At 38.6% G+C, this 22362-nt stretch overlaps 2 protein-coding genes across 5 annotated transcripts; both read right to left on the minus strand.

Annotated features, from left to right (window-relative positions):
* Positions 1 to 3743: 3743 nt before the first annotated feature.
* LOC116264774 (acyl carrier protein 2, mitochondrial-like) lies at positions 3744 to 10035 on the minus strand. Its single transcript, XM_031645156.2, has 2 exons — positions 9687 to 10035; positions 3744 to 4144 (listed from the first exon to the last, which is right to left on the minus strand). Exons 1-2 carry the CDS (start codon positions 9897 to 9899, stop codon positions 3968 to 3970), a joined length of 390 nt encoding a protein of 129 aa, XP_031501016.1. The 5' UTR covers positions 9900 to 10035; the 3' UTR covers positions 3744 to 3967.
* A 1501-nt stretch (positions 10036 to 11536) lies between these two features.
* Positions 11537 to 19896, minus strand: LOC116264661 (uncharacterized). Of its 4 annotated transcripts, XM_031644998.2 has the most exons (7): positions 19466 to 19896; positions 14841 to 15546; positions 13616 to 13988; positions 12583 to 12955; positions 12412 to 12487; positions 12183 to 12309; positions 11537 to 12068 (listed from the first exon to the last, which is right to left on the minus strand). In XM_031644998.2, exons 1-4 carry the CDS (start codon positions 19764 to 19766, stop codon positions 12902 to 12904), a joined length of 1434 nt encoding a protein of 477 aa, XP_031500858.1. In that variant the 5' UTR covers positions 19767 to 19896; the 3' UTR covers positions 11537 to 12068; positions 12183 to 12309; positions 12412 to 12487; positions 12583 to 12901. The 4 variants fall into 4 exon arrangements, with proteins under 4 accessions (XP_031500858.1, XP_031500860.1, XP_031500861.1 ...); XM_031645000.2 differs by lacking the exon at positions 12183 to 12309 and having other exon boundaries at positions 12398 to 12487; XM_031645001.2 differs by lacking the exon at positions 11537 to 12068 and having other exon boundaries at positions 12070 to 12309; positions 12583 to 12952.
* Positions 19897 to 22362: the final 2466 nt, after the last annotated feature.

Below are 22362 nucleotides of genomic sequence, written 5' to 3' on the forward strand. Positions count from 1 at the left end.
ATCTAGATCACATGTGGTCAAATTCAGGTTCCATTTCAAATAATTCATGTCCAAACACGAGTATGAGCCTGGATTCGATTAAGAAGGACTCAAAACAACAAACCCGCAAAACAAAATGGATCGATTGAGCGCCTTGTTCTTTCTTGGCCGTTCAATGAAACCATGATGCGGATCTTGAAACGCTGAGACGTCCAACGATCCAGAATGAAAAATTTTCCGTCCCAAACGAAGATTGCACCATGAAGGGCAAAACAGTCATTTATTCGTCGTCCAAGAGCAGTCCAGTCGCATACAAGGCCGTCCCTCCTTTGAACTGACAAACGAAAATGACCAAAACCCCCTAAAATTATTGGGGTTCCCCGCAGGATACGAGGGGCATTTAGGACATTCAGTTTAACAATCCCGAAAATTTTATCCTAGTAGTCATCATCAACCAAATCCCTTCACGCGCCGTATGCTGCAATCTGCTTCTCTAATCATCATGGGCAGTTTAGTCTTTTCACATGGGCATTTTCGTCCAAGACACCACCCTGAGCCCGGGGCCCTGCGTTTGACTTCTTGTAGACTTGTGGTCTACCCGTCATCAAACGTCCCATACAAAACGGTCTTGTCTTCATTGATTGAGGGAGAAAGTGTTCATGATCAAGTGCTTGACCGCTGCCCTACGTGTTCGGGTCAACTCTGGCAAATCATTCTTTTTGAGATTTTTTGAGTTCCCGATGTGGGTTCGGGAAAAGGGGGGGCCCGTTTGCAGAAGAAAAATGATTCGGAGCTCCTGATACGACATGAAGTTGCAAGACCCAGTTCATGAACTCCAAAGTTCCTGTATCGCCTGATTTGCCGGACATTTGGAGCTTTATGGAGAAAGTTTTTTTTTTTTTTTTTTTTTTTATCATGGGGAACCCACTTTTGAACAAGAAGCCCTGATCCTTTTTTTTCTAAAGCCTTCAGATTTTCTCTTCACCCAGACTAAATTGAGGTCAAAGCCTTGTGATCTTTAAAAACTTGTGCTTAAATTTTTTTTTTAGGTTTTATTTGGTAAAGGTAACACATTATTATTGTTGCCCAGAAAATCAGAATAGATTTTTAAAACATTATAACGTAGCGTTACTAGGAACTTGCTCAATAAAAATAATATGTTGTTACTCTTGCCAAAAGGGGCCCAATTTTGTACTTATCCTCCTTTGGATTGAGACCACTTCCTTTTCAACAAACAAGATCTCCGTCCACCTCAGGTTTCAAAAAATAAGGTAAATTCCAAATGAACCCCTGGAGCATCATCTGCCCCTTAGTAAACTGAAAGCGGAAGAGTGGAATCCAAACATCCGTGCTTAGGAAGAGGGCGATTTTTGCAGCATGGCAACCCAGGTTTCTATGATCAGAAGTCCTGATTCTTTTTCTCGCGTAATAATCGTGATCCCCTGTCTTTAGAGATTTCAATCTAAGATTCTAAATCTTCGCCATCTTAAAATCATACAGACCAATTTTGAAGAACCTCTGTACTAGTAATCACAAGACTTGAATAGATTTTGTTGTTTCCATTAAAAAGATCCTTCTTGCTTCTTACTTGATCCTCACTCCAAGAATCTTTCAGAAACTTTACATAACCGCTTCTCAATCTTGATCCTCGGACTGCTTGGATTCCTCATATTTCTTCTCTTTCTCTCTCTCTCTCTCTCTGCCCCCCTAAGTAATCATTTGGGACCTCCGATTACTGAACCTTAAAATGTCACTATACCTTATATTTATAGCATATAAATATAAAAACCATGATTAGGATTATGTCATAAGTCCCGTTCACGGGTCATTTTTCTGCACTTATACATTACCATCAATGCTTAGCCAACAGCCATCCCACAAAAAGATAATGCCATAGTTTATCTCATCTTTCTTAATGCTTAAAAGAATAGATTAATAGAAAAATCTTCCTTTTGAAACTGTCATGTCAAGAACGATAGAATCGATGCCAAATAATCTCTCTGTGGAAGCATTCAAGTCCTAAAATAAACATGAAAGTTCTCATGGCCAAGATTTCTTGGAGGAGACTGCAAACATGTATGGAAGCAGGAGGCACTTGTTCTGTCTCACTACTGAAAGGTGTACGATGCGATGTGCTGCCATGTTTGAAGAATTTGCAATAGCAATCCCTTTCTTCCTACGCAACTAATAAAACAAGAGGGTACTTTATTCTCCATGAACATCTAAAATACAAACAAGTCCATGTCAACCAATAACTTATCAACGTCAATACCAACGTTTTAAATTTCGTCCTTACTTCTTCCAACTGAGAAAAAGTGGACTTTGGTGATGCATGAGATCACCCCAAGCAAAGTTTGAGTAGGAGGGAACCACACTGCCAGGGTCAGGGTGAGAGGCCCCTTCTCTTGTCCTCTGCTATTAGGATTGGGAACTGTATCGACATATCAGTAAAATTATGGTAATGCCTTTCAACTCAAGAATAGCATATGATACCTTTTATAGTATAAAGCAATAGTACCCATGAAAATCTGATGAATAAATCCTTACTAACCCGACCAGCTAGGTTATGGCCCTTTGGGCACCTCAAGCATACTTTTTGAGTTCCTCTCTTTACAGAACTTGCTCCAGAAGACTCGCATCCAGTGCCTCAATTCAAAAATTCTGCGTTACCCGACTACAACCTCACGTTCCTAACCACCAAGTGTAAAATGTTTCTGTCTGGCCAACGCTTTCTACAACCTACCACTCCCAGCATAGAGCCCTTTCCAAATCCATGCTACATTTACGTCTTACGAATAGCAACAGAGATTGCATAAAAGCGGGGTAGCCACAGCCACAACACGATCCAAGGGGGGGATCTGCAATCTGCGCATTGGTTTCTAAAACAATCTGAGGCACCAAAAAATCTGCTGGGTTTTCTCAGTAGATCCATCAGGCCAGCAGAAAGCACATCATTTTGCTCCCCCTCGCAACAGAAAAGGTAAAAAGGATACTGTTCATTTTTAGTACCATTCTACTCCTCCCTTCTGCTCTGTCATTCTTACAACAAACTGCAGCTATTGTTGCAGAGGAGTTCCCGGTTTTTTGTCACTTTCTCGTCTGCTCTACTCTGGCCGGAGCTAAAACCAAGGAACAGTGGAAACCATAATTCTTCTCTCCTTTCCTTTGAAGATGGCCCAGGAAGAACATTTATGACAACAGGAAAAAAGAGCATCAATAAGGGAAAGCTTGAAAAGAGAATCGATGCATTTTCATCTTTGAAATCAACGACCAAGGAACAGAAGATTCCCATCATTCTCATACGACTTCATGTTTAATCTTCTGCATATGAGCCTCAAATCATCAAGCACATTAGTACAATTTAATGGTCCACTCGTCTCACTCCGCTGCAAATGGCAGGGCTACAATCGGAATCATCACCAAATTGCTCCATGAATATATCATCGAGGTTCTGTACATTGCATTGGGCGGCTTTCTGAGGCAGTTTGAGTCTGATCCTCTAGCCTCACTGGCATGCCCAAGGTTTTAAATTAGGGCTGAAATCATCATGCGGACCTCATCTCCGGCACCAGTTCCTTTCATGAGGCCAGAAAGATGCCATCTGACACACCCCAGATGGCACTTTGGCTCATGCATTGCTAGAAACCAGCAAAACCGCATGTGTTCGATCAAAGGCATCGTGGCTCTTGGCTTTCTCTAAAGACCACCTTCTTCAGTGGGAATAAGACGAGCTTTTAGGAGGGAAATACAAAAGGGGTGATTAATTACGAAAAGAAAAACAATGTCTGCTATTTTTCCTTCTTCTTTTTTTCTAGAAGAGGTGAATTCATTTACCATCCCATTCAAGAAGATTCAAACCAAAGACTGACATGGTTCTTTTTGTGGACCAGAACAGTGAGAATTTATTACAAATAGTTGAATGGCATTGCGAAGGGCAGAATGAAGTGTTCATCTTGACAAACTAAAGGTTCTCCACTGAAAGTGGCCCCTATTTGGCCTGTGGATGAGATGCAATGTAGTCAATGAGCTGAGAAACAGTAGAAATTTTGTCAGCTTCACTGTTTGGTATGTCTATGGCAAATTCTTCTTCCACAGCTATCATAACTTCTACAGTGTCCAACATGTCCAACTGCAAATCCTTTTCCAAATTGGCTGTTGGAGTCACCTGCAAGAAATCATGGAACGCAGATGAAACCATAGACCTGATTTTACTTAAGACAAGTGAACTAGCTGTAATTTGGCATGTTCTTGGTGGCTCCTTCCAAGAAAGCAAGCCAAGATTGTGAGTTGCAGACCTAGTGCATGCAAAAATGAAGATCATTTGTTAGCGGGCTTAAACCTTAAATAACAAAATTAAGTGAGTGGTGCAAAGTCAGCAAAATACACAGCTTGGCTTAGGCCAAAAATAAGACCTGCAGCAAATTGGAAAGCATCTTTTGCCATATAGTATACGGGTAGAACATAACCCCTCTAGTTGCATGAATTTGCTTGATATTTAAAGGATGAGGAACAATTTAACAGCTACATCCATAAACAAACCGGTATATAAGTGTCTGAAACTGTTTATCAACATAAATACACATTTTGTGGCGCTGCATGACTAGTATAGGCCAACAATGACCAGAATATCCTTGTAGCACTACTAATGGCCTCAAACAATAATTTCTGTAAGGTGCACAAGGATATAATGGTGCACTGTAGATTGTAAGATACAAATAGGAACAAACTAACAGCTACAAGCTTGTCAAAGCCATTAGTGGTGCTAGGGTCTTTCATTTCAAGCCTTTTCCTTTATAGCAAACTAGATCATGTTCCCGAGGGCCATACTTCTATCCTAGTGCTTTTCCAAGCTGGTGGTAGGTAATGGTTAGCATGTATTGTTTTCTTCTTTTATTTGGATTTCTTATTTTTCATGCAACGACTCAGAAAAGAACCAAGTCATGCACAAAAAATTGACAGCTACTTTCTAGTGAATGAACGCAATGGGTCAATCACAATGCTCCCTTTGGTGTATTCGGTTTAGCTGAGGATGCCTTAGGTTTTCAAAACTCAGGTAGAGCAATAAACTGGACAAGCCTATCATGTAATTGTGTGGGCCCTGTTTCTACTTATCTAAATGAGATCCAAATGGACAAGTGCCTGAAGTGCATATCTACTGAAATGAATAAAAAATAATTCTTTAATCAAATACATGGATGCCCGTAAATATGTGTTCCTTATTCCCTCTCTCTCTCTCTCTCTCTCTCTCACACACACACACACATAAGACAATCTTCTTGTTTCAATACATCACACAATATGATAATACTATCATTTATAACATTTTCTACAAGGTCAAAGATTCAGGCTTGTGGACAGACTTCTTTATGTCCAAGACTAGCACATTACCTTGACCTCAATAAGTTTCTTAAAGGATTGGCAAAGTAGAAAAAAAAAAGGAAAAAAGAAATTTGCCCCTTTGAGGCAAAATTAATGGTCCAAGAATTTAACATCAAGAATCCTCAAAAGAAATCTTCCTGGGATGAAAAAAATATGAGACTACTACTTGGACTTCTTGTAAGCCATTTGGTTCTGAGACTTCTGACATGCTTGCAAAAGCAAAGTTGAGAGAAAAAAGTGAAAATAATTCAGGGACGCATTGGACTCGAGATGATAGGTGACCTGGGAAGTATAAAGGAGTGAATTTCACAGCATTTGCGAAGTGAGTGATTCATAAAGAAAACAAGGAAGTGGCAAGAAACAGGAAAACCTTTAACCAATGGATACTACTTAATAAGAAAAAGGTCAGGGTTTCCTTATTCCTTCAGTTTCCCTACTAACCGAATCATGTTTACAGTATACCTTTCAATGGCAGCTTACTGATCTTGGGGGAAGCAAAAGATAATTTTTTTAGTTGTGACTACAAAAAAAGCTGTTTCAACCGTGCAAATTGATAGATGCACTGAGAATATACTTCAACTCCCATCAACATAGTTTAGAGAAGGGAAAAACTTAAAACCTTGCCAAAGGTTTTGACAACCACAAAAGTGCACAAAAACCTATTGATGTTGTTAAAAACTTAAAGTATCATCCATTGTTAACTAATAAATATCTTTCTATCAATTTTGCTGTTAAAAAAACTTGAAAATTACCATCCTAGCTTTAAAAAACGAAAAGAAAGAATGTTAATTTGAAAAACTGCACCTAGGTACAACATATGCCTCAAGTTTTGGTGGTCACTGGAGCTATAAGCATCATTCTCAGCAACTTCTTAAGAAGATGTTTCCTGGAAGTTTTGCTTTTTAGTATTCTGTTCCTCAAGAAAATCTTGGGAACTCAAACGACCAGAAGCTGAAAGAAACAACTATAAAATTATCAGTTTTCCAGTATCTCTTTTAAAAATCCTTAACCCTTAACATTGCATAAGAAATCTTTTAATTATAAAGGGAACAAACAAGAACAATATAGACTTAAAATATACATGAACAAAAAAAAAATCCAGAAAAGGAAAATCTTGCAAGATATTTTTCTTGGTGACGAGAAATTTTCCCGATAATACCAATTGGAGTTATTTTGGCAATAAAGCACTGCTGACTTTTTGACCGATGGGAATGGCACTCACTTTATAGCACTCTCGAAAATGCTGCCTCTAGTTGAATTTAGATGGTTAAAAAGGCCATATGGCTTATTCAATTCAATGTGCATCAATATAGTTAATGAAATTGTCAGAAAATAATAAGCATGAAAAAAACACCAACATTTTATGTATCATATGGCCATACAGATAGTAGCCCTTAATGTTTGTAAGACAATACACCCTCATAACAAGATATGGGGTGTATGTACCTTACCTGTATCACACCATATCTTATGATAGGGCCCCATATGGTACAACACCGAGCAATACGTCCAGTTGCTGTTATACAGGGTCGGCTAGAAAAAAAAAAGGGCACTTGAACCCCAATTTGTCCTTTTCGGTTTCAAAAACTTTCTTCATCCAATTCCTACACACTCTTAAGAGTTGAGTGTGAGGGAAATCTTTCCACTTTGAAGAAAAAAATGTGGATTTGAAGCTAGATTTCTGCCTGCTAGATTAACTGTTGGCTGTTGAAAAAAATAAAGGCTTTTGACTTCCCCCGATTTCCTGTGGCTCAAAACGTAGATCATTTGTCATTTGCATTGAAGAAGTTCACCTTGTGATGTATGAGACTTTAAATGTATATATTGATTTGTTATGACATACATTATCATAATTTTTATGTTAAAGCGATGAATGTTCATTTCTATAAGCCTATATTATGTGAGACATGTTTTTTATAGATACATGCTTTTCTTCATTTTCCCTGATTCTTTTCTATTTTTTCTATGTTTCACTGTTTAATTTATTAACATTAAAAATAAATTTACAATACATTTATCATATGTTACAGTCGATTATGATGTGGCGTAACTATTGGCATGATTGGTGCAGGTCATGATATGCAGTTTACAATATTGGGTAAAGCTACCAGAAATGACTTTTTGTTTTTGGTGAAGTGCAAAAGCTTCAGCATAACCACCTATGCTAGTTTTTCTAGTAAGAGTTATATTCAGGAATGATATAATATAAAACAAAATCCGGAGCATAAAGTGACTAGTTCTACTAATGGATCAAAGCCAACAATACTAGTTGTCACCTTTAACCAAAAGAAAAGCAAAACAGAAAGTAAAGGCTGGTCAGATCGTGACATGCTAAATGTTATTTCAAAGAAGAAACCTCGAAACCCATTTTAGAAGAGCTTAAGTTTATCATCAAATAGGCAAAGCAAACACCAGGTTCAGTCAAGATACAAGATGACCAAATGGACAATATTCAGTTTCTTTCCTAATACTTTATCAATAAAAAAAGCTCACTTGAGTCACTTCATCACATTGTTCCAAAACATTAAGAGTAATACAACATACACATTTTACCAAATCGATTATCTATGTGGTCAAGATCTTCAACCGCGGAGGACAGTCATACATAGACTAATGGTTCTTGCTGTTCTACAAGTACAATCTGCAAGACCTTGAACTGAAACGAACTAAATGTGGTGCCAAGCATCTTCCAAAACCAACCATTGAGAAAAGATGTGCACATCTACCTCCTTAATGTACTAAGCATTTTCAAAATATGATGCTTCATGTGATTCTCCTGATTGATGTATTTAAAGTTGTTCGAATCTACCTCTTCAGCACATACAAAAGCTGAAGCCATGGAATCTTAAGCTCAATCTGTAGGATCAAAATCTTATGAGGCATTAAACAACTTCCAAGTACAATGGAGTGTTCTATCCAATTAATTTTCTGAAACATACAAATTCTTTGCCATCATGCCATGCAATAGACATGGTGACTCTAAGGCCATGAGTGTGTTCCACACTGCAACGACAACCAAGTTATATTAGAGGTAGAGGTTTACGGGTGGTTCTAAGCTTTGTCATAAATATCATTCTCGGGAAAATATTGCAAGGTTTTCCTCAGGTATTTTTCGGCAAAATTCTTTACTTCAGAAAAATCTTGAAAAAAAATCTCGCAAATTAAAAAAATGAAATAAATGAAAAACTAATAAAGGTGAAAAATCATCCAAAAAGCGTGAGAAATTGCGACATATTCATTTTTGCCGAGATTCTCCGTTGTTTTACTTATTATAGTAAATATCGCAAGATTTTCAAAAATTTTCCAATATCTGTGACAATGGATATAAATTACCTGGGCAACCAAATCAGTTAATGGATCTGTGTGTGTGTGTGTATATATATATATATATATTTGAGGTCACAATTGTCTGCGGCGCTCAAGTACGCTACTCTGATTCTTATAATGGAAATTTAAGGAGATCGTCCTCTCCAAAGACATATTATGGATATGCGGCAGTTGGAAAATCACAGCAGAAGAAATCATTCCTTATAAGCAAAACATGGAATATGCTTTCAGGACGTGCACTAGTTGCTGAACAACATAGCACTTTTGTGGTTCACAGCCTCTTCCATAGGCTTGATCTTTTGGTGACTAACATTGAGAACACAGAATATAGATTGTTGCCCACGAATGGTTTGATAAATTCAAAATTAGACCAAGCACAGGTTTGGGCATGACGAGTAGCAAAAAAGGTTACAATAGGAGGCCCGCAAGGAACAGGTGACCGAGCACATTGTCTTCCACCAACATGGTGGTGGGATTCTTTCTGGAATTGACTAGGCAAGAGCTAAATGGAAGAGAAAATAAAGCCGGAGGCCGTTTGTCAGGTATTTGACGAAATGCTTCAACGCAAGGGCAAAATCTAGATGCCCCATCAACAAGATGTGGAGAAAGCAGTAAAGGTGTTTAATGAAACAATTCCACCAAATGCGCGACTAGAAGAGTTATACGTTATACCTAGAGTTTGCTGTGACCATGCTATGTTTTTTCCTTCAATTCAACATGCAAAAAGTACATCAAGGCTGTTGAAGTTCAACATAGCAATAAACCAACCAGAGATGCATCTTTCGATCCAGTAGTAGATACTACAGGACTCTTCCAGGTTACGGATCACCTTAATTAACAATTTAACATATGCATGATTTCTCACACATTTCCTTCAATTACGCACACAAAAGCACAAATTAAAAGAAATAATCCATTCGCAACAACAGAGACGGCAACATGAAAAGAAGTGAAGAAATTTCATAACCACAAAACCAAGGCGAAAAAGAACATAAACTTGCCTTCGCGGGATCAATGAAAGGGATGGATCTGATAAGCCCATTGACTCGATCCACGACCTCCGTCTTCTCCAAGAACGTCGCAGGAGAAGCGTACGCCGCTACCGAGAAGACCCTACTGCTCGGCTGGGCGGCACGCCCCCCTACTGCCCCGCCGGCGCGTGCAAGGTTACACGCCGGCCGGAAGAGACGAGCTCCTGCACGTGCCGCCTGCATCGTGCTGCCAGATGAAGAAAACCCTACAATTGCCGAAATTTTCCGCGTCCCTTTAACCGGATATCGTGCAGAGTTCGCCTTAGGCAGGGGGAGGAGGAAGTGAAAGCCCAAAATCTGTTCATTTCGCGGGGTTGGACACGACGAGTAGACGCGATGCAGAAGGATATTTTACTGAAACCCTCGTTGCTTATCAGATATTTACGAAGAGCCGGCTCAAGCTCTCGATTGTCACGCTTAGTAGCCTTTATTTTTCTTAATTTTTATTTGATAATACCTAAACTTTAAAACTTGACTACTTTATCCGCCGTTTATAAAAACTAACGCGGGGATTAGACACATACCCCAGCTTTTGTAAATGTACTATGTAGAAAGCTAACAAAGAAAGATGTCAAATGAATGGTTTTGGCGGTGTTTTATATTGTTAAGTTGAAACCAGTTTCACCCCATCTACAGGCAGACGAAATTTGCATCGGCTAAATTCATTTAGAACTATTGATTTCTTCAAGTTGCCAAACTGTACAAAAGAAAACAAAAGAAAAAAGCATGCTCATGAAGATGTCAAGTTTGACATATTCTATCTTGACTTCTCTTAAGAGAAATGTAGAAACTGATATCACACGAGTCGATCTCCAAACTAAGTAAATTGAGTTAGGCTCGAACTTGCTCCTTTGTGCACGAAGCAACATTCTTCACTTGTAAAAGTGGTAGAATTCAAAACATGGCATAAACGAGCCGAGTTTGATACCACCTGCTTTATAACATAAATTCTTGCTGTCATGATCTACCCAACTAGTGTCTTGGGCGGCGTATGACCTTCTAGTTCAACCATTCACGTCCTCTATTTGGACAACTTGCTAGGAAGCCTCAAAGCCCTCGTTTTGCTGTATATGACCTTAGGATAAAAACTGTGAAGATTGATTTGTGAATTGTGTAATCAACTCGATTACTGGTTTATGAAGTGCCGTTTATATAATCTCTTTTGGAATAGGAGTACAAATTTTTCTTATGAACAATAGACAAATTGAACGGCTCATAATCAATCGACAAAATTCTCACATGCATTTAGTATACATATTTAAAAAACCTTATACATGTATAGAAGATATGAAATGCCACATAGTAATAAGAAGTCCAAATATTAATTAGTTTATGCAAGATATTAATGGTGAGTAACAAATATTGCGGAACAGAATACCATATGATGAGCCGGAATACAATACAAAAAAGAAGTTACGAACTTACGGATGACCACTGATATTAGAGACTGAAAACAAACGAATCAGAACCCATAGATAGTTTAACATGATCAATATGAGCCCGAAGCTTCCTCATTATTCCAGGAACGTTTTGCAGCGGCTCTGTTTCATGCCTGATTTCATTGGGAACCTCAAAGAGGCTGTATTCCTTTGTCATCCGAGAATAAGAGATTGACACCATTGATTTTGCGTTTTCGACCTGTCATCAGCTTGAATCCCTCTGGCAGGCCAACCAGCATGAAGTGGCGCACATATTTTCCAACCCAACGAATGACTATCTCGTTTTGGAGGTAACTTAGATACTTGACGCAACCTCGTTAACCTGTGTACTTTGTAAATTTCTTAAAGAGTTTTGAGAATCACTTAGAAATGACTTCCAAATTTACAAATCATTATTTCATTCCACATGAGAAACCAAATCTCACTAGCTACTTGAGTTGGGAAAAAAGACTCACGCAGCAAAACAGAATGAACCACAGCGTCCTCCTGTAAAATTACACCAACCACAATAGTACTCCTCTTCCCTTCTATATGTGCAAGATTACGACTTAAATACAATTTAAGATGCCCAGTGTTGTGGAAACGACTTTACATAAAAAAGATGTACGCCAATATTATCCAGTGAATACGGCAACGAACACCAACTGGAAAACTTCCCTGGGAAAAAAAGTCGGACCCTTACCGGTCTCACAGGTGCGGCCTTTACCACACCCCTTAAAGTAGAAAAGGCTATTTACAGAAAAAGCCATCTCCCGACGATTTACCGGAAAGACGAATGTCTCATCCAAAAAGAAAGAACCTAAATGAACCCACCAAACATGGACACATAGCATGTACAGGAGAACAAGACACCAGGATGCAAGGAACATGCAGACCAGTTTGCACAAGTGGCAGAACAGCTCGGACGCTAGATCTGAAAAAAGCAAGACCAGAAGGATTATGTGATGATTCCACCAAAAAAAAGTTGAATGTTCGGTCATTTTCACAACCACGTAATTTACATATTCTAGTGTCATGAAATATGTACTTTAGACGGGTTTCTAGACATCGCATGAGAGGAGCGCCAAATACATGTCAAAGGTAGCACTGAAGAGCCAACTCCCCAAATATGCACTGTTCGTTTGCTACTAGGTCTCATCTCCTGATATTCCTTACTGGAAAATACACAAAAAACAAAACAAAACAAAAAGACTACCCTTTAAAAATGACCGTACAGGACGAGAGGTAGAAAAGGAAACATACTTAAAGCTGCCCACCTGGCCTCCGCGGCGTATGGTCCACTTGTATTCACAGGAGGAAATGCTGTGGATAGCGGTCCATCAAGTGGCATTTCTGTTGACAAAGTAAAAAGTGCGTTCAACCTGTGGAACATTCTCCAAAGCCAACTCGAGCACACAAAATAGAAGAGTTGGTAGATGGGTACATACCATTGGTACCGTCTATGTACACATCCAGATTACGGATGGCTATTCTGTCTTCACGCATAGGCCAAAAGCATGGCTTACCAAGCTCATGAGGGGCTAGATAACGGTTGAAAAGCCATGCGTTTGCCCTCAAGAACTGAGAATGATGGAGCGGCTTGATGCGGTGTCTGTGACATGATCTTTTAACGTGGCCACTCCATTCAGTCTCAGCCTTCATGCCTGCATGCCATGCCAATTCAAAAAATTGTTGCACCCATGGACTCTCTGCCGATCGAAATCGGAAGCCCATTGCTGGCAGGCATGCAGGCATGGCCGAAGCCCCTCAACGGGGCCGGCCTAATCCAAAACTAGCTTCAGACTGCTGTTGGTGAGGCTGCTGCACAAGTTCAGCAACTGTTATGCTCTTAACTAGGAAGCAGACTTGGTAATGTCAGAAACCATTAACCCAAACATGAATGAGAACTTGATTAACAAGAGTCATGCCGTGATGAAAGGACACCATGAAATATGAGCATTTTAACATCCAGATAAAAGGTTGACAATTCAAGTGTGAAGGGGGCAGGTGAGCATGTGGGCTGAGTTAGGGGCTTGTGTTAGCTTCACGTGCTTCTAAGAGAAATGAAATTTAATAGTCAAAGCTGCCTCAGGTTTCATCCATGGAGGTTCAAACAAAAATACCCACCTCACCTACTAAAAAAAAGGAAAAAAGGGAAAGGTGCTAAATCACATTATTGTCTAATAGACATCTGATAGGACGAATCAACAGCCAAAACTAATATCACCAACAACAGAAATGTGATTCCGATTACATACACAAGCTGGAAGAAAATTTACCACTAATAAAAGGAAAGCATTGACCAACACCTAGCGGCATTCAAGAAAAAGTGTTTGAAGGTACTGGTGTTTCAGTAGTGGAATATACTCTTAATAGCGTTCAGCAAAAGCCCAAATCATTAGTCACATTTATGATATACTCATCTACTACTACTAGACGTCTGAATATAGTTGGAGATCATAATCAGCAAAAACCTTGTACCTGTGGAAATGGTTGGTGAACAGATTCATGCTGATTTAGAAATGGCAATCCAGGACGCGGACAAGCATACTGAGATGACTGCAGATAGATGGCAGAAGAAGAATGTCCTCCCACATGGGGAGGATTGAAAGGAGTCATCATGCCATCATGGGGAGCATAATTTATTGCCGTTGTAGATCCAGTTGCTGCCCATGGTCCACGAGGATGCTGAGTAACTGCTCTAGGTGCATGCTCCATAGGAATCTGAGGCCTAAGGGATGCAGCTCCAAGCTGGGGGAACTCGGTATTGTAGTTAATCGCTGGAGAATACATAGGCTGTATGGTGTAGGGCCCAGAGGTGAAGCCAAAACCAGGGTCAAATCTCTGCATGTACCTACAAATTAATTCCCACACCTCACTTCAACTTCAGCACAGAAATATGAAACGCCAACAGTAGAAATTTCTATCAACCTCATGCTACTCCCATCAGTGACCACCATAATAACAAGAGAGAACCTAACATGAACCTTTAAATCCATGTCAAAAGTCGAGTAACCCGAAAAGAATAATCTTCTAAATCCATGTCAGTGAAATGAATAATGTTGCTTCATTTGCATGCTTTTCATCACAAAGTTCCTGCTGCTATTCCGGGTCCCCTCCTTTTTCCACTATGAAGATGAAACTACCACCAACCACTAAAAACCGAAAGACTAGCTATCTTAATTGCAGTTCAATTGCAGAGATTCATTCAGGTAACCAACCTTGACAACAAAAGCAACTTTCAGGCCACACAAAGCAGTTGGATTGATCTGGCACAGGACTATACCAGCTTCTAATAAAACATAAGCACTACATGCAATTAATCATTCACTAAAAACTTTTGCAGCCAGGGTAACCTTCACTTTGTGTAGGTTCAGATTTTAAACTCAGCCCAATATCCATGCTTAGTCGAATATTAAAATAATATAGATAAGAAACATTGATACCAAAAAAGCTTAACATTTTTCTTGTTTTCATCAGAACCACCAGAAAAAGAAGAAACTCCCTCATATCCACCTCAACTAGAAAAATAAGAATGACATAAAGTGATGCCATTTAACAGCAAACACTAGAACTAAGCATTAAGTTGTGCAATCCCCAATCCATCTAGAACAATTAGATGTCCCCTGGTAGTTAAAGCCAAAAATAAAGTCGAAAGAGGAGGGGGAAGAAGGAAATCTGAGACTTCATCCATTAACACACTTACCTATCATAACTACGATCATAATCAGGATCCTTCCGGTCAAGGTCCCGATCTCTGAAAATGGCCACTCTGCTGTTTGGCTTCGACCTACCAACAATTTCTTTGTCACTTCTGTTCCGATTTGACCTTGCACCACCCAAAGAAGATTCACCTAAGCCTTTCCCAGAGTTAATTTCCGAGCCCTCAAACAAAGTTTTCTCCTCCACCCTAGTCAATGAAGGGCTATGTTGTGAACTCTCTGAGACAGCTTGATCACTTTCAGACTTTGCCCCAAAGCTGCTACTATTGTTGTGGCTAAATATCCTTGCACGGGCTTTATTGTACTCCTCCTTCCTTTCTTCAACGCTTCTCAGATAATTTGCCTTGGAAGAATGATGGCTTGTGTTGCTAAAGGACTGGACCAACTTCTGAGGGCGCTGTTTGATGGCCACCTTGACCACCTTACTGTTGTCATCTTGTGGTAGATTTACAGGTATATCAGCCAGCCGAACTAGAGGAAGCCTGGAACCAGGTATTTTACGTAATACAATCTTAGAACCAGAACTGTCAGCTAAGTTATTGTCCAACACAACCATTGATTGAAGATAGTAATGTTGGGCAATCCGATGGGCCGCCAATCGCAGGTAGGATGTAGGAAGCTGCTGAAATTCAAGTTGTTGTTGCCTAGGGTCATGGATGAACTTCTCAACGTCTTGCTCCATACGCAGAACTATAAAAAAGAACCTTAATTAACATAAAAAAAGCACAGAAAGAGCAAGAGAGAGAAAAGGGGGAGGAGAGAGAGAGAGAGTATTGTAACATTACTAAAGCATGTCCAACACTGGTTGGAACATGTAACAAACACACATGTCAGCAAGAGAACATCGAAACAAGCAACCACATAAAAGACTAAAAAAAAGGAAGACGAGTGGCAAGAAAAGGATGAAACACATTTCCAGATCCTAACTAGGATGACATGAAGAGTGGATGGACGGCATGCCGTCCTACATAGAAAGCGTATAATTGTTTTTGGATAGAAGACATTCCAAATTCAAGGTTTAAGCCTGTGGTCACATGTAAGGGAGACGTGAGTTGACAATTAGATACCTTATGAACTCAACTTGATCTCTACATTTCTCCAATATCTAGACTTAGCCTCAACCATCTTCCCAATGGTAGCAGTACGTTAGTCGTAGAGTAGCAAAAATAATTATTTTTAAACTACAAAAAATACTTCTGCATAGATAGCATGAAAACAGAAAAACGAAATGAACAAGATGAATGAAAACAGAAAAACGAAATGAACAAGACGAAACACAGTATGTAACATCAACATAGACAAACAAGGAAAGGATTTCAGTGTGAGATCTGAAAATCCCAGATATAGATAAATTGCAGCTGGCTGAAACTGATCGGATTTGCAGAATTAAGGCCTTAAAATTCGCAAATCTTAGATCCAAACAGTCTCAAGCTAATCAAACTCAGAACAAAGGCTCATATATCCACCCTGACCTACTTTCTCCCTCAACTAGTACTGCAAAAGTTTGTCTTTGTTTTCCTTCATTTTCCTGTTCCTAGAAAACATGAGTGCAGGTGCAGGAGATTTTTCAAAAAAAATAAATAAATAAATAATAAAGGTGCAAGTCAGCAATACACATATAAGAAGCTAAGAAATAAATTCGACCATCGTCTCTAAGAACCATTAACAGATGAATCCAGTGCCCACCCAACTTGGGTGTGGCAGTCTATTTCAGCACCCATCTCACATAGGACATAGGAACCCACCAGCTTCATTACAAGGAGATATCAATTGAGCACGACGAGCAGTAAAGGGACCAGGAAAGAACCATCACCGAGGATAACCTTCAATAACCATTACAGTTCATAGCATCAACTATGTTAAGATCCTCAATATCTATGACCAAAAGGAAAGAGAAGCCTGCAGTGAGAAGGAAAGATGGCAATCTCAAAAAAAGGTAGTGCTCACTAAGATGGTCAATAGGATTAGGAAGGTTGGTAGTGCCATCTATGACATGGGATTTGTGATCTTAGTGAATACAATCTCATTATAGGTGCAAAAAGCCTGCAAGGAAACTTGGGAAACTTTTCCGAGAAATAAGATTATAAGGCCATGAATCATGAACCTTTTATTTTTTGTAAACAACAAAGAACTTAACTTTTGATGTTCTAGAATATAAAAAATCATTATCTATTGAAAATTGAAATCTTATAAAAATCAATATGATATATGATTAGGTTATTATAGGATCTCCCTCAGACAATCGCCACAGGATTTTGGCAATCTATGTAACGCATCATTTCTATGTAACTACTTTCCAGCTGTACTTTGCAATTCTCAAATAAAGGTCTACCATGACTGCACAAATCTGCCACACAGTATGTAGCCATACCGTGTGCTCCATTGGCCTCAAGACTGTTGGTAGGGAATATATCATAGTCACAAAAAATGTGTTTTTTTCAAAAAAAAAAAAAAAACAAAGAAACACATAGAAAATGCGAGAAATAAGTCAGCCGTTAAAAATTTTTAAAAAATACAATTTAAGCGAAAGAAAGATTTTTTAAGTTTTTCAAAAATTTTTCCGGATTTTTCATTTTAGGCTTTTTTTCATGTTTTTAATGCCAAACTCCTTGTTTTCATTTTCTAATTTTTATTTGCGGCCTATTTACTTATTTTTTATGTTTGTGTTATTAGTTTGTCACTTATTTTACTTTTCCACAATTTATTTAGATTTTTTAAAATCTTTTCAAAATTTACCATATTTTTCCCAATTTTTTTCCCATTTCTTTCAAGGTCATTGTATTATACCAGAGAAAAACCTCGATGTTTAAAGCGCGAGAACATTTTTTGTGACTATGGAATAGATATCAATTTCCAATACTTTAGAGGATGGATTGTTGGCTTGGAGGGTGATGCTCCCTGCAGGTGAGATGCAGGATGCATGAGTTGGCTTCAAAGATTGTTGGCAGGAATGGGCATCAATTCTGAACCTTTGGAAGGATTGTAGTTGTGTTGCTCACCTGGAAGCCTCTTTAAAAGCAAAGAAGATCTAAGGGTTGACTGATAATTCAAGCATTAGCTCGATCTCTCTCTCTCTCCCTCTCTCTCCATATATATGTATATATATATGTGTGTGTGTGTGTGTGTGTGTGTGTGTGTGTTGTATGTATCTTTATTGAGATATATGGATGTTTATTGAGTTAAATATGTAGGATAACATACAGGAGTAGCCTTGAAGCTGCCTTTGTTCAATACATGAGTTTTCCATATTTTGAGACCAGAATCACTTCAGTGACATGTGGTTCTTTCAAATTAACTTTTGCTTGTCCATGTAGATGAACATTACATATATAGAGCTTACTTCCTATAGGACAACTAGGTTTCATCCTTACAATTGGAAATTTGAGGTCTACTTAAGAGACGATCAATTTGGAAGCTGGGATTCTAACTGAGTTATGATTGTTAACAAAAATTTATTTCATGTGAAATAACACATTTTCAACATGTGATTCCAATAGCAGGAGATCTGCAATGGATAATACACATGTGGTAGTAAAAAATGCTAAACCCAAGTGGCCTAGTTGGCAGTTTGGCAAGACCATTTTGAGTATAACCTAGAAATATTTCAAGAACGAAGCTGATTATTACAATGATTCGCTTGAAATCTAAACAACTCAAACAAAAAACAACCAAAACAATTGAAGAACCAAAAATCTTGCGCTAACTGCTAACATATTCTCAGCCGATAAGAAAAAGAAACAAACGTTGGGCTGCATCAACAGCTTTCATATGTAAAATGCCACTTTCCAGTATCAATTCCCAATCATCATATAGGTGCACAGGAACATTATGATAGTTTACAATGAAAATATAACACTCCACCATGTTCACCTAGATACAAAAGCCAAGTAGTCCAACCATTCTTGTAAAGCATGTCTACTAAAAAATCACTCTACCATTTGAGACAAATCCAAGTGAACATGAAAATTGCAGTAATAAACTGCTACAAAGAAAACCAAAGTTATTCCCTACACAAATCCCAATCCCCGAGGTCTGCAATTAACAAGACCATCTCATGTGGCAGCAAGTATTCACACCAATGACCAATCTACTCAATTACAAAACAAGTTAGAGAAAAGGCGGAAAGAAAATCAACTCATATCCCAGCTGAAGAATACCTAATTTATTGGAGCGGCATGAGTTTCCAATCTGAGAAAAGGATAGCCGATAGCACCTGGCCGAAGTTGACACTCAATCCCAACAGCGTACACCATATTTTGCCTAAATTCTATGAAAAAGAAAATTCATAGCGGCCCAAACCTAGGTTCAATTGTAACCCTTACTCTTTAGCTCCAACAGTGGCTAAATATACACAGACCCTATCAGTTTATCAGCTGGAATGCCCTAAAAAGCCTCAGAAATAATCCCTCGAAACGTACATTAAATTCCCCAACAATAATCATCATTCAGGTAAATAAATAAAAAAAAAACCATAATAAAAAGCTAGCGGAAATAGAAAGGTCAGACTCAAACCCTAATCCTAGCCATCAATAAACCTCAATAACCACCAGCCGATAGAAAACACACACACATACACACGCACACAGAGAAAGAGAGAGAGAGAGCTCACTCGACAGGCGTTCGCGAGGGTTCTGAAGAGCTTCGCGGAGGAACGGGTCGACCTGGGCAACTGCCTCAAGAAAGGCGCTGTTTCGATCAGACGCGGCTGCAGCAGAGGAGGAGGAGGAGGAAGTGGAAGCATCGGCAACCCCAGCCGCCTGCGGTGGGCCGACTTGGGGCTCGTCATCTGAGAATTCAGGAGGGGACCTCCTCGAGGAGGGAGTGGAGACCAACAGGCGCTTGACGCCCTCCTCCAAATCGGCCGATTCCCAGGAGTCAGGGGCACCAGGGTCTTCCGAATGGCCCTCCATGACCGGATGGGGAGGGAGGGAGGGAGAGAAGCCACAGGCAGAGAGAGAGAGAGAGAGAGATGGGGGAGCGAGAGAAAATCAGGAGGGAAAAGAGAAAAGAATCATCGTGTTGCGGAGCGAGTAGAAGACCCATCGACCACAGAGTCCTCCTCTCTTATATACGAGAGGAAAGGATGGCTGTAGAAAATACCTTTTCTCTTCATTATTATGTGTATGTGTAGGGTTTGCATGTTTTCCACGCCCTACGCCCGCACACATGTCCAATAGATCGGGTAATGGTCCAAATCCAATCTGCATAAGATCCGCCTTTCTATCACCTTCATCAAAATCATTTTTTTAGGTATCATTTTTTTAGGTGATCAATTTTTTTATATATTTTAGGTGAGCAAGAGGTTAACAATCTACGTTGTTTTTTATAAAAACTCTAAAGTTCCCTTGAAAGAACATTTGATAACAAACATTGCATCATTCAAACACATCCATACAATATTTGTTTCCAAGATACTGGATTCTCGTTTGATAAAATATGATACAAATTGTACTCTATTTCAACAAGGCACAAGATCAAATGCAGTGCAAGCTTTTACTTTTGTTGGGTAATTAGGATGAAATTATTCTCTTGTTCACCTAATATTTATACATTTACATAGTATATGTAATTGCATTATATTTCTAAAAACAAAAACATCATGATTCTAAATATCTTTGAAAATATATAGTTAGATCGTGCAATGTTTTTTCTTGTCAAAGGAACTTTTATGAAACACTATTTTATATATCAAATGGACTTAGTTATGTTCTAATTACATGTGCGTTTGACCCTATACGTCAGTTCACGAGGTTGATGTCAGGGTTTATTTGAACGAGTCTTTCGAATAGCATACAGTTAATGAACCAAACACTTATTTATATCAAATTCACATTCATGTCACCTTACCCTTCTACTTGAAAAGCGAGCCTCGAAGACACTCCACCTCGTGGCTGCAAGTCCAAGAGAAAATGTCTCATGACATGTTTCTTGGAAAAAAATTCTTTATTGCAATGATCAATGACGCCCCTAAAAAACTCAAAATAGTCAGTCTAGGACTGACTGTCGCAAACAATGTATTTCAATAGCAATTTTTAGAAAAATTACGTAAAAGTGATTATTTGAGGCTGTGACTCAGTTAGGGTTTATGGTTAAGATACAGTGACTGAAAAGTGCATTTCCAACACCCAAAGCTGAAGCTCTTCCTACAAAGTCCAAAGATGTGCCGGTACGAAGCGGTGTGATAGCCGCATGCTTCAACTTGCATGTAGAATACATCCCCTTTTTTGGTACAGGAATATAAGGCCCCATGGGTCAAACTGGGGATTTGCTGCACATGCGCTGGTAGCATGCCTGTATAAGTTATGCCTTTTTTGGCGCGGTCTCATCCTTTATAATACATTTTAAAAAAGCAAATGACACTGCAAATTTATTTGCCATTCGGAAACAGAAAGCAGTGAAGGCATTCCCATTAAAGCTCAAAGGAACTCTCATAAAGCTTAACTGCTTTATAAGAACTCATTAGTTCTCATAATTGCAAGCTTGTTTATTTTGGTCAGTCATATATATTCTAGAGTCACTAACTAGGACCACGATCAAACAAGATGGACGGTTAATAGAAAAATAAAGAGAAAAAGGTTAATGGAAAAATAAAGAGAAAAAAGTGATAGACTTTTTCATCATTTAGTATTAATTTTCACATTTTTTTTATATTTTTTTCAACCATTAATATGCATCAGATGGACAAACCTAATTAGATGACAAGATAATTCTGGAGAACTAGAGTCACTATATATATATATATATATATATATATATATATATATATATATATATATATATATATATCCAATTTTCTCTCTCTTTTCCAAACATTCTCTTCACCCCAAAATTAGTAAATCTTAGAAAAGAAAAGGGACTTGAAAATTCAATCCGTTTTGAAACTACCTTTTTCTCCTTTTCCATTTGTATATATACACACAATTAATGGCAGCTATAGAAGAACAATAAACTTTCTTATCAAATCAACGATGTTCATAATAGTCCATCCAATGAACTAAGCCTTTAATGGAGCTCAATCAAGTCATTTTTAGATATTTGGATCGTATTGGAGTATGAAACCAGGTTCGACCTGACCTCCAAATAAGTTCTCATGTAAACATAAAGTATGTTGTGGGGATTTATATCACCTACACCTCCAAATCTGGATCAGCTACCAACTTATATTAGTCGGTTCCAGGTCGAAACCACCGGATTCTAATGTAGGGTTGACCCGTTACAGCTGGTAACTAAAAACAGATCAGATATGGTTGAAATCGCCCTAGGAATCAAATTTTAGTGCTCGCCATTTGAAACAAGTAATAGGTGGACAGGTTCCAGATATGATCTAATATTCAGTTCATATCCGAAATCCAGAAGTAGTATTTAACAAGATTCAAATTGAACTATTAACTAATTGGACGCCGATACGTATCAGGTTTTTCTCATCGAATCTGGTTCTATTCAATTTTGACATATATCAGAACATGGTTGTGTATTTCTTATTTTTGGATCTGGATCCAATTTTGG

This window comes from Nymphaea colorata, chromosome 11, assembly GCF_008831285.2.
Source record: "Nymphaea colorata isolate Beijing-Zhang1983 chromosome 11, ASM883128v2, whole genome shotgun sequence".
Classification (NCBI taxonomy): Eukaryota; Viridiplantae; Streptophyta; class Magnoliopsida; order Nymphaeales; family Nymphaeaceae; genus Nymphaea; species Nymphaea colorata.

Bases quoted from the DNA above. Each gene is read 5' to 3' on its own strand.
- LOC116264774 (XM_031645156.2), bottom strand. From the start codon at position 9,899: ATGCAGGCGGCACGTGCAGGAGCTCGTCTCTTCCGGCCGGCGTGTAAC. The intron at 4,145-9,686 runs GCAAGTTTATGT...GATTTCTTGCAG, and splicing joins CTTTCATTGATCCCGCGAAG to GTGACTCCAACAGCCAATTT.
- LOC116264661 (XM_031644998.2), bottom strand. From the start codon at position 19,766: ATGGAGGGCCATTCGGAAGACCCTGGTGCCCCTGACTCCTGGGAATCG. The intron at 13,989-14,840 runs GTAAGTGTGTTA...ATTAATTTGTAG, and splicing joins TATGATCGTAGTTATGATAG to GTACATGCAGAGATTTGACC. The intron at 12,956-13,615 runs GTACAAGGTTTT...GAACTTGTGCAG, and splicing joins TTCACCAACCATTTCCACAG to CAGCCTCACCAACAGCAGTC.